The sequence below is a fragment of the Psittacula echo genome, assembly GCF_963264785.1.
Source record: "Psittacula echo genome assembly, chromosome: 4".
Taxonomy (NCBI): Eukaryota; Metazoa; Chordata; class Aves; order Psittaciformes; family Psittacidae; genus Psittacula; species Psittacula echo.
Window position 1 is genome coordinate 110,019,005 of NC_137738.1, and position 11,942 is coordinate 110,030,946.

The 11,942-nt window shown below is 47.7% G+C and overlaps 1 protein-coding gene across 1 annotated transcript; it reads right to left on the minus strand.

The window, feature by feature from the left end:
- Positions 1-34: 34 nt before the first annotated feature.
- On the minus strand, positions 35-11,941 carry EIF4A3 (eukaryotic translation initiation factor 4A3). The gene is made up of 12 exons (XM_080616458.1): positions 11,685-11,941; positions 11,427-11,499; positions 9,848-9,914; positions 8,788-8,850; positions 8,342-8,474; positions 7,210-7,290; positions 4,130-4,271; positions 2,856-2,994; positions 2,275-2,390; positions 689-796; positions 473-600; positions 35-236 (listed from the first exon to the last, which is right to left on the minus strand). The coding sequence occupies exons 1-12, from the start codon at positions 11,854-11,856 to the stop codon at positions 220-222; spliced, it is 1,239 nt and encodes a 412-aa protein (XP_080472584.1). The 5' UTR covers positions 11,857-11,941; the 3' UTR covers positions 35-219.
- Position 11,942: the final 1 nt, after the last annotated feature.

The window sequence follows — 11,942 nt, forward strand, 5'->3', positions numbered from 1 at the left end:
GTTGCTATCTGGGGTTAAAGCAATTAAGCAGAGGTTATGGTAAAACTTCCTTTTTTTTATTGAAAAAGATGGGTGGGAGTAAGGAAATTATTTACACAAGTTCCCAAGTGCAGCTCAACTCAAGAACGTATGACCAGCAATACGATAAAGGGATGTGGCGGTCCAAAACAGGATTACGGAGGCTACCAAACAGTACAACTCCCTGGTAAACGTGGATCTTCAGATAAGATCAGCAACTGAAATGAGAGAAAATGGGAGAATATAAGAAAAACAAGTGTGCCACAAGCATCAGCCCAGCAGCCCAGGGCACCTACTGCTGCTCCCAAGCTCTTCCTCAGGGGAAGCAAAGACTATTTGGGCTTGGGAATGAGGTAAGTAGCAAAACAAAGCATCTGGCATTTCTCTTTCAGATGCAGCACCCCAATTCCTCGCTGGAGGAGGGCAGCACTCCCTGGGGCTGGCCCGCACTCACCATTCATGGGCATTTCATCAATCTGGGTGGAGTAGTACTGCTCAATGTCCCGCAGGATGCGGATGTCATCATTCTTTACAAAGTTGATGGCAACACCTTTTCGGCCATACCTGCCCGACCGGCCAATTCTGTGGAGGCAGCACAAGGAAAGAGAGGATGGAGCCACCTTGGAGAAGAGTAATGCAGCCATGCTCCCCCAGCAAAGGCTGAGCTTACCTGTGTATGTAGAGTTCTCTGTTGTTGGGTAGGTCGTAGTTAATGATGAGGGACACCTGAGGCACATCCAGGCCTCTAGCCCAAACATCTGTTGAAATAAGGACTCGGCTGCAAAGAGAAGGGACAGTCAGAGCTGTTCCACTACCTGATGTGGGTGTGAGAGCTGAGAAGCTGCAGTGTCCGGCACAGGGCACCCTCTGCTCTTCTGTGCTCCTCCCTGCCTGCAGCACACTGGCACCATCCATGCTTTTGCTGCAAGGAAAGCCATCCCATGCAGCATCACCAAACTTCAGTGAAGATAGATAGTACCAAGACAGCTTTGATCTTTCAGAAGAAGTATGATGCTCCCAAGAGTTTAAAATACAGAGGATGGAGCCCAAATATTTTTCTTTCTTATTTTAAATGCAGCAACACCCAACCTCTTCAGTGAAATAAACCAGACTAGTTCTGTGCCTAAAAGTATGAGCATCCCTCTTTGGAAAGTGGCAATCTCCCAACCCTGTGACACTGCAGGGGGATAGATGGGAATCACAGTTCTTCCTAATATAAGCTTAACAAGGCCTTCAGAGGGGAGAGGTATTATGGGTTTCTGAGGCCTGTTCCCTTCAGACACCACAAGAAAACCTGCTGCAAGGAACACTTTGTCGGTGACATGGACAGAGGGATTGAGTGCGCCCTCAGCAAGTTTGCCGATGACACCAAGCTGTGTGGTTCGGTTGATACGCCGGAGGGAAGGGATGCCATCCAGAGGGACCTCGACACGCTTGTGAGGTGGGCTGATGCCAACCTGATGAAGTTTAACCATGCCAAGTGCAAGGTCCTACACCTGGGGGGTCGGAGCAATCCCAGGCACAGCTACAGGTTGGGCAGAGAAGAGATTCAGAGCAGCCCTGCAGAGAAGGACTTGGGGGTGTTGGTCAATGAGAAAATGAACATGAGCCGGCTTCAGTGTGCGCTCGCAGCCCAGAAGGCCAACCGTATCCTGGGCTGCATCAAGAGGAGTGTGACCAGCAGGTCGAAGGAGGGGATCCTGCCCCTCTACTCTGCTCTCAGGAGACCTCACTTGGAGTATTGTGTGCAGTTCTGGTGTCCTCAACATAAAAAGGACATGGAACTGTTGGAACAAGTCCAGAGGAGGCCACGAGGATGATCAGGGGACTGGAGCACCTCCTGTAAGAAGGTAGGCTGAGAAAGTTGGGGCTGTTCAGCCTGGAGAAGACAAGGCTGCGTGGAGACCTCATAGCAGCCTTCCAGTATCTGAAGGGGGCCTACAAGGGTGCTGGGGAGGGGCTATTCATCATGGACTGTAGTGAGAGGACAAGGGGTAATGGGTTGAAACTTAAACAGGGGAAGTTTAGATTGGATCTAAGGAAGAAATCCTTTACTGTGAGGGTGGTGAGGCACTGGAATGGGTTGCCCAGGGAGGTTGTGAATGCTCCATCCTTGGCGGTGTTCAAGGCCAGGTTGGATGAGGCCTTGGGTGACATGGTTTAGTGTGGGGTGTCCCTGCCCATGGCAGGGGGGTTGGAAGTAGATGATCTTAAGGTCCTTTCCAACCCTAACTATTTTATGATTCTATGATTTACCTTGCACCAGATCTGAACTCTTTCATGATGGACTCTCTCTCCTTCTGTGGCATGTCCCCATGCATGGATGAAACTGTGAAGTTGGCTTCTCTCATCTTCTCTGTGAGCCAGTCTACCTGTGCATACAGCCAAACAGCCTGGGTTAGCTCTTTGCTCAGGACAGCCACATGCGCTAAGCTGTGCTTGGAGAGTATTTGCAGAGATGCATGCTATCAAGGTCTGAGAGACATTTTAACAAGCATGGTAAATAAACCTTACAGAACACTGGCAACATGATACAGGGCTCCATGAAAGAAAGGAATTAAGGGCATTTATTCAGAAAGTGTGGGTTTGTTTCTGAGATTATAAGCAATTACAAGAATAAGCACATTCTTACCTAATTAGTTCTACTTCTCTAAGAAGAGTTCCTGTCAGCTGTATCAGGTCTGCTTACAACCAGTTATTTAAACTGGGCACATCCCAAAGCAAATATTTAATCTCTATTCTTACTAACCTATTCTCTAATGGGAAAATGACTAGAACTCTTAACCGGGTTTGTCCCAGTCTCCTCGCAGCCCCGCTCAGAAAGTATTGTGCTGTACCTTTCTCTTGGTGTTACAGAAGATGACAGCCTGGGTGATTGTGAGAGTGTCGTAGAGATCGCACAAGGTGTCGAACTTCCATTCTTCCCTCTCCACAGCCACGAAAAACTGCTTGATTCCTTCAAGGGTCAACTCATCACTGTAGGGCAGTAAGAACAGAAGAGAAGGTTCAGGGGAAACCTTATAAGAGTCTTCCAATACCTAAAAGGGCCTACAGGAAATCTGCAGAGGAGCTTTTTACAAGGGAGTGTAGTGACTGGACAAAGGGGGAATGGCTTTAAACTGACAGAGAGAAGATTCAGATTAGGCATCAGGAAGAAGTTCTTCCCTGTGAGGGTGCTGAGGTGCTGGCACAGGTTGCCCAGAGAAGCTGTGGCTGCCCCATCCCTCGCAGTGCTCAAGGCCAGGTTGGACAGGGCTTGGAGCAACCTGCTCTAGTGGAAGGTGTCCCTGCCACAGGAACTGGATGAGCTTTAAGGTCCTTTCCCACCCTAACCAGCTTGTGGTTCTATGAAGAGCTGTACCACACAAGTAGGTGAACACATACAATGTAGTCTAAAGTGCTTCAGTGGGTGCGCTTCAGTGGAGATCATACCTCTGCCCTGTTTGCTGTGGGTTGCTGGGTCTGCACGCAGGTCCAAGTTGTTCTAGAAAGTTCCCGGAGAAATCTGCTCTAATAAGGGTCTCAAACATGACCCATGCAACAGAGACTAGAACTGGGGCATCCTCTCTGCTCTAGACAGACCGCTACAAAGGGAAACATTCCTGTTTTCACAATTTTTACATTCAAGCTTCTTAATGTAAGAGACTGAAAAAAGGTAAATAAGGGCAATAAGAGATCAGGCAAGAGCAAGTCTCCTCCTCTCAGGCTGTCCATACTTATTCCTCTAGACTCCTGCTAAGTTCCACTGCATCAGGAACTGTGACACCACCAGACTTAAGCTACACCTCCAGGGGCATTCAGGATCAGTAAGCTAAAGGGTTTTCTGGCTTGCTATGTAAAAATAGCAAATTAATGGAAGAGGCCTATGGAAATCCTCTGGAGGAGCAGAGGAACTGGGCAGGTGTGACAGATGGATTTCCAGGACAAGAGACCACTATATATGGAGAGGATGAGGGGGTGGGAGCAGCAAACAGAACTGGACAAGGATAACATCGAAGAGCAAGTTGGCCTCTGCTGGCAAACAGGACATGAGGATGTCTGCAAACACCTAGGCAGCCCAGGACCAGACCAGCTCAAAGAGCTCCTGTTCTTTCCAAGGAAATTCACTCACCGTTTCACCAGGATGCGGATGGGGTCTGTCATGAATTTGTTGGTCATCTCCAGAATTTCATGAGGCAAAGTGGCGCTGATCAAAACCACCTGTGTAGCTGGAGGCAAGTATCTGTACACATCATAGATCTGCTCCTTAAAACCTGAAAAGCAAATCCAGTACCACAGAACAGTTATCATTTTGTTCTTCCAAACATTGTGCTCCTCCACAATTTGATCTGGAATCCAGTAATGGGCCTATTCTATGAGATAAAAATTAATGAGTGAATCAGTAGCTCAAAGCCAGTGTCACGTACTGCTCAACTCTCCCTCATTTTCCACAGACCACTACAATGTGGCTGTGGTACACAATAGAGTACGAAAGGCAGTACTTGATAATGGGAGACATTACTGTGGGGATCTGTTACAGACTGCCTGATCAGGAGGACCCTATGACTGAAGCGCTCTACAGCCCCACGCTCGCAGGCCCTTGTCCTCATGGGGGACTTCAACCAGCCTGATATTTATTGGCGCAATGGTACTGCCTAGCACAAGCAATCCAAGGAGGTTCCTCGACTGTGTGGAAGACAACTTCCTTCTGCAAGTAATAGAGGAGCCAACAAGGAGAGGTGCCATGCTCGAGTTCGTGCTCACCAACAGGGAAGGGCTGGCTGGAAATGGAAATGCTCCACGGCAGCCTTGGTTGTAGCAATCATGAAATGGTTGAATTTGAGATCCTCGGGACAGTGAGAAGAGCGTGCAGCGAGCTCACTGCCCTGGACTTCAAGAGAGCAGACTTTGGCCTCTTCAGGAACCTGCTTAGTAAGGTTCCATGGGACACAGCCCTAGAGGGCAAGGGGGCCCAACACTGTTGGCTGATATTCAAGGATCACCTGCACCAAGCTCAGGAGTGTTGCATCCCAACTAGAAGGAAGTGCAGCAGGAGGGCCAGGAGACGTCCATGGATGGATAAGGAGCTGCTGAGGAAACTTAAGAGGGGAAAAGAAAGGCTTATAAAAGGTGGATGCGAGGACAGGTGAAGCTGGGAAGAATGCAGGGATGTTGCCTGGGAAGCTAGGGACCAGGTGAGGAAGGCTAAGGCCCAGTTAGAATTAAACTTGGCTAGGGATGTTAAGGATAACAGGAAGGGATTCTATAGGTACACTGCAAATAAAAGGCAGACTACGGACAACATGGGCCCTCTCCGGAAGCTCTCAGGAGAACTGGCTACCCAGGATTTGGAGAAGGCTGAGGTTCTTAATGACTTCTTTGCCTCAGTCTTCACTAGCAAATGCTCTGACCACACCACCCAAGTCTTGGAAGGCAGAAGCAGGGACTATGAGAATGAAGACTTAGGCCCCTGTAGGAGAGGATCTGGTTCGAGACCATCTTAAGAACCTGAACGTGCACAAGTCCATGGGACCTGACGAAATTCATCCGCGGGTCCTGAAGGAGCGAATGAAGTTGCTAAGCCACTGTCTATCATATTTGAAAAATCATGGCAGTCAGGTGAAGTTCCCGACGACTGCAAAAAGGGAAATATAACCCCCATTTTCAAGAAGGGGAAAATGGATGACCCGGGGAATTACAGACCAGTCAGTCTCACCTCTGTGCCTGGCAAACTCTTGGAGCAGATTCTCCTGGAAGACATGCTAAGGCACATGAAAAACAACAAGGTGCTTGGTGGCAGCCAGCATGGCTTCACTAAGGGGAAATCCTGCCTGACCAATTTGGTGGCCTTCTATGATGGGGCTACAGAACTGATGGACAGGGGTAGAGCAGTTGATGTCATCTACCTGGACCTGTGCAAAGCGTTTGATACTATCCCACACGATATCCTTGTTTCTAAATTGGAGAGACATCAATTTGATGGGAGGACCACTCGGTGGATAAAGAACTGGCTGGATGGCCGCATGCAAAGAGTTGTGGTCAATGGCTCGATGTCCGACTGGAGACCGGTAACGAGTGGTGTCCCTCAGGGATGGGTGTTGGGACCGGTCTTGTTCAACATCTTTGTCAGTGACATGGACAGGGGGATTGAGTGCGCCCTCAGCAAGTTTGTTGATGACACCAAGCTGTGTGGTTCAGTTGATACACCGGAGGGAAGGGATGCCATCCAGAGGGACCTCGACATGCTTGTGAGGTGGGCTGATGCCAACCTTGTGAAGTTTAACCATGCCAAGTGCAAGGTCCTACACCACCTGGGTCAGAGCAATCCCAGGCACAGCTACAGGTTGAGCAGAGGACTTGGGAGGTGTTGGTTGATGAGAAAATGAACATGAGCCAGTGTCAGTGTGCACACGCAGCCCAGAAAGCCAGTCGTATCCTGAGCTGCATCAAAAGGAGCATGACCAGCAGGTCGAAGGTGATCCTGCCCCTGTACTCTGCTCTCGTTAGATCCCACTTGGAGTACTGTGTACAGTTTGGGTGTCCTCAAAAGGCACATGGAGCTGTTGGAGCAAGTGCAGAGGAGGGCCACGAGGATGATCAGGGGTCTGGAGAACTTGCTGTATGAAGACAGGCTGAGAAAGTTGGGTCTGTTCAGCCTGGAGAAGAGAAGGCTGCGTGGAGACCTCATAGCAGCCTTCCAGCATCTGAAGAGGGCCTATAAGGATGCTGGGGAGGGACACTTCACTAGGGACTGTAGTGATAGGACAAGGCGTTAAAACTTAAACAGGGGGAGTTTAGATTGGATATAAGGAAGAAATTCTTTACTGTGAGGGTGGTGAGGCACTGGAATGGGTTGCCCAAGGAAGTTGTGAATGCTCCATCCTTGGCGGTGCTCAAGGCCAGGTTGGAGAGAGCCTTGGGTGACATGGTTTAGTGTGAGGTCTCCCTGCCCATGGCAGCAGGGTTGGAACTAGATGATCTTAAGGTCCCTTCCAACCCTAACTATTCTATGAATCTGTGATAATCTGTAACTACTGAAAAGGACACAACAACTCAATTAGACAAGGCATATGAAGAAGCTTAACCTGTTATAGCCTATAATTAAAACATTAAACCAGTTTGTTTTCTTTAGAAGCAGGACTGCCTGCTGGAACATCCTGCAATCTCAAAGATGCGAGGACAAAAGAAGTAAAAGGGAGAGAGATATTTTACCTTTATTGAGCATTTCATCTGCTTCATCCAAAACCAGCATTTTGATGGCGCGAGTTCTTAAACTTCGACGACGAATCATATCTGTAAGAATGCACTTGGTAAGATGAAAAGGCTCTGAAAGCAAGAGAGCCTACACTGCTCCCAGCTCCTGCCAGGGCATGTTGGTGGAAGAGGGACATGCCCTTCCCTTGCTGCCAACAGGGACAGCTGTTTGGTGATAGAAGGCACATCCAAGAACCACACTGTGCCCGTAGCATCCTTCAATCTAGGGGGATGTCTCTGGAGCCCAGCTAAGGGAGCACTGACTGCAGGGAAGCTCCCAGTGTCCAAGCTGTGGGTTGCCACTTGCTAAGTGCATAGGACAGGTGATCTGGTCTCCTACAATGTGAGAAATGCAAAATGCTGCATGAACTTTTCATCAACAGACTGGGCAAATCCACATCCTGTTTGGAAGAGCAGAGTTTTGGGTAATCCCTTAATACTGCAGTAGAAAGTATTTGTTATTTGTTGCTGTTCAAAGCCAGCCCAGTTCTATAGCTGCTAATTATTTATTTTTCACTTGTGGAGACTGGCTCTGTGTTCTCTCAGTGACAGGAGCCTGTGTAAGGGAAAGTGTTGACTCTCAGAGATCCAGAAGATGGGACCTTGAAGGTCAACACTATCACTGTGGCAGCTGCCACCAAAAGTAAACATAAAAAACTTCATGCAATGAAACCAGAAGTACCAGTTACAACTGCACCCAATTTAACAAAGAGAGAGTGATTGTCAGTACACAGAAAACGTGGACCTGACTTTGATATTCAAGTAGACCCAGCTCCTTTCTCCTCCAAGATTCTGAAGTATATCCTCGGATTGTAGTATTTTCTCCTTAAAAAATACTCTTTGTTCCCATGCAACCATATGGAGAAACATGTCAACAATGAAAACCAGCAGAGAAAATTCACATACTATCCCCATTGATTTCCCTCTAGTCTTTTCCAAACATTGCTAAAGTAAGTTGCTACCTTGTTACACTTCACATTAATTGTGCCAGATTAATGTAATTTTCATGCTATTTCAAATCTAAGCTCACAAAAGTTGCAGGCAATTCCCATGGCTCAACTCAGGTCTGAAGCCTTGCACATGGCCTTACCAAACACACGGCCTGGAGTGCCAGCAACAACATGCTGCCCATAATCCAGCTTTCGGATATCTTCACCCACATTTGTCCCTCCAATGCAGGCGTGACACTGGACATTCATGTAGTCTCCCAGAGCAAGAAGACCCTGTGTTGATACGAAGGAATGGCTTAAATAACTGAGCTCCCATGAAGTTTGTATTTGTGAAGGGATGCAGGTCTGCCAGACAGTGGGTTTTTAAACAGATATAAGCACAAGCAGTTAGGATATTTTACATCTGTTACCCAAACCTCCCCAAAAGCAGGTTTCCAAACTATGTGAACTCGGTTCCTGAGAGGCTCACAACTGCTCTAAAATGCTGTCCTTAAAAAGCAGCAGCTTTGAGCTCTGCTGGGGAACACCTGAGGATCAGCCTCAAGCCTTGCAAGTGCTTTACAGATGGTGATTTAAATGCTTCTACCTTCTGAATCTGTACAGCCAGCTCCCGAGTTGGTGCCAAGATCAATGCCTGGGTCTCACGAACCTGATTAAAACAAGTGATCACACAGCAGTTAATCAAAGGGCAGATATCTAAGTGCAAGACAGACTACGGATCCACAGTGCTCTGAAATGTCACGTCTGAATGATTAACTGGAATTTTGTGCTAAACTTAGTGTTTGCAAGGGTCAGTACTCCTAAAAAGCTGCTCCCAAAGAGAGCATTTACACAGTAATAGCCTCTTAGTGAAGTTATTTTTTACAAGACTTATGCAGTTGAGAGCACTTTTTCATTTCAACCTAATTTCTGAAAGCAACTATACATGTGTGTATTATTGCAAAAGAAAAGAAACAAATTTAAATCACCTTAACTTTGTATGTTCTGATCAAACCCTTGCATTGCACAAGGATAGTGTCGTGCTTGAAAAATATTGTAAGCGCTTTACAGAAATTAAGCAAAAAGAACAACTTTTAATTTAGAACATGCAACATTTTATATCCCAGCCACTAAGGGGTGAATAACAATCTAAGCCTTATTTAAGAAGGCCCACAAAAAAATCGTAATTTTGTTCAACAGGATGTACACACTCAAGTTGTAATTAAAAAGCAATTGCATGGACATGACACTCCCAACTATAACAAAAGCAAGCATTTGTCAGTCAAAAGTCCAGGTTTGATGCTGTGCAATGTGTGCCAACTGTTCAGACAGGTTGCTGATGCTGTTAGGGTCATTTGAGGGCAATTCTGCCTGCTGGGAGACTAATTTAGCCCTCTAATATGTGAAAGAGATCAGCTGTTATAGCCAACTTTGTAACAACAAGATTTTATCAGAACAGATTTTGCACTGTTAAACAGGGTGGGTTTAACAGTGAAATTATTCAGAATCTGGTGAAATTTTCAGCCAGAAGTTTGTCTGAGGTTCACTGCCCATAATTGAAAGACGTCAATATGAAATTTCATTTATACATGTTAAAAATTAACGCTTTTCTGAAGAAGACTCTAGCAATTTAGTTTAAAATAACTTTTGCCACGTTATGAGATTACCTGTATATCCAGGCATTGCAGAACAGAGATGGAGAATGTTGCCGTCTTCCCTGTTCCTGATTGTGACCTGAGAAACAGATGCTTGGTGAACACTCTGGAAGTCTGGATAAACAATTCAAGCAATTTCAATATATTCCACCCCTCTGCTCTTTGCCACTCGTTCACTGTAAAGAAGTCTATATTGCCAACACTCTATCTGACAAAGGTATCATAGAGTCAAAGAATGGTTTGGGTTGGAAAGGACCTTAGAGCTCATTTGGTTCCAGCTCCCTGTCATGGGCAGGGACACCTTCAACTAGACCAGGTTGCTCCAAGCCCCATCCAAAGTTCCAGGAGTAGGGCATCCACAGCTTCCTGGGCAACCTTTTCCAGTGCCTCATGACCTTCACAGTAAAGAATTTAATCCCAGTATCTCATATAAATCTCCTCTTTTTCAGTCTAAAGCCATTCCCTCTAGTCATGTCAGTGTATGTCCTTGTCAAAAGCCCCTCTCCAAATTTGTTGGCCTCTTTAGGCACTGAAAGCTGCTCTAAGGTCTCCATGGAGCCTTCTCTTCTCCAGGCTGAACAAGCCCAGCTCTCTCAGCCTGTCTTCATTGCAGAGGTTATGGTCACAGCGTGATGTGCAGACAAGCAGCTTTGACAACTACAGTATCAGAGACAGAGCACTGTGTTGCAGGGTCCTCAGCTTTTGAATCTCTACTCCTTATCAGACCAACACTTAAAATTCCTACAATTCATCATTCTTTTTTTCTTTTAAGGTAAATGGTCAATAAGCTAATACAATTTGGAAGGTTAGCAATTCCCTCTACTGACCTAGAAAGATTTCTTTTTCAGTGGGATGCATATCCTTCTTTATTTCTAGAGACATAATAGGTTTTCTTCTTTTTACGTTTCCCCTTGAGACTGCAGTTGTCTCTCCTCCTCCCTGGCTTTCCTAGAAAACATTCCCAAGAGTTTCAGAGCCCTACTGTCTGAGAACACAGAGTTCTCAACACATCTTGACTGAACCTTTATTACCTAAACATAAGAAACATTAACAACTGTTTGGATAATTGTCTTACGTGCATGTTAGATGCTTTCACCCTGTTTGATCGTGATGTGACTTCCCTAATCCTGCCATGCGGCAGCATGAGACCATGACCTACAAGGGTCTACAAGGATGCCAGAGAGGGACTTTTTATCAGGGACAGTAGCGATAGCACAAGAAGTAACAGATTCAAACTTAAAACAGGTGAAACTGAGGTTAGATGTAAAAAAGAAGTCCTTCACTACGAGTGGTGAGACCCTGGCACAGCTTGCCCAGAGAAGTGGCAAATGTCTCATCCCTGGCACTGTCCAAGGCCAGGCTGGATGGGGCTTAGAGCAACCTGGTCTAGCAGAAAGTGTACCTGTCTGTGTCAGGGGGTTGGAACAGGATGAGCTTTAAGGTCCCTTCCAACCCAAACCAGTCTGTGATTCTATGAGTGACAGACCTTGATTCTAGATTAAAGGCAGCGACTGTGCCTCCTCCCCGCCCCGAGCTCGCAGCTTCCTCACGGCACACGCTCCCCCGCCTCCCCGCCGGCAGCCCCACTTACTGGGCGATCACGTCTCTCCCCTTGATGATCTGTTTGATGGCTCTCTGCTGGATGGCCGAGGGCTTCTCAAAACCTGCGGAATCGGCCGTTACCGTCAGCGGGGCAGCCCCAGAACCGAGACATCGGCGGCTTCACCGCGCAGGCGCGTTGCCCGACATCCGGGTGCCGGCCCCGACGACAGGCCTCAGCACCCCCCCCGCCCACATGCCCCCCTTCCCCGTTCCCTCCGCCCCTGGCCTCCGCCTCCCAGCCGCACACCGTAAGCGTAGATGCCCCGCAGCAGGTCCTCCCGCAGGCCCATGGTGTCGAAGGTGGGCGTCACGTCCACCTCCTCGCTCGTCTCGAACTCCACCTTCGTCATGTCCTCCTCCTTCATCAGCCGCTTCCGCGCCGAGCCGGTCGTACCGCCGGACCCCGCTGACCCCGACATGGCTGAGGGCTGCCCTCTCCCGCCTCACGCACAGCCGATGGCGCCGCCGCCGCCGAACACCGAGACGCCACTGAGCATGCGCGGAG

Coding starts and splice junctions, on each gene's coding strand:
- EIF4A3 (XM_080616458.1), bottom strand. CDS start 11,856: ATGTCGGGGTCAGCGGGGTCCGGCGGTACGACCGGCTCGGCGCGGAAG. Junction 9,915..11,426: donor GGGAGAGACGTGATCGCCCA/GTAAGTGGGGCT, acceptor TCTGTTTCTCAG/GTCACAATCAGGAACAGGGA. Junction 8,851..9,847: donor TGCAATGCCTGGATATACAG/GTAATCTCATAA, acceptor TGTTTTAATCAG/GTTCGTGAGACCCAGGCATT.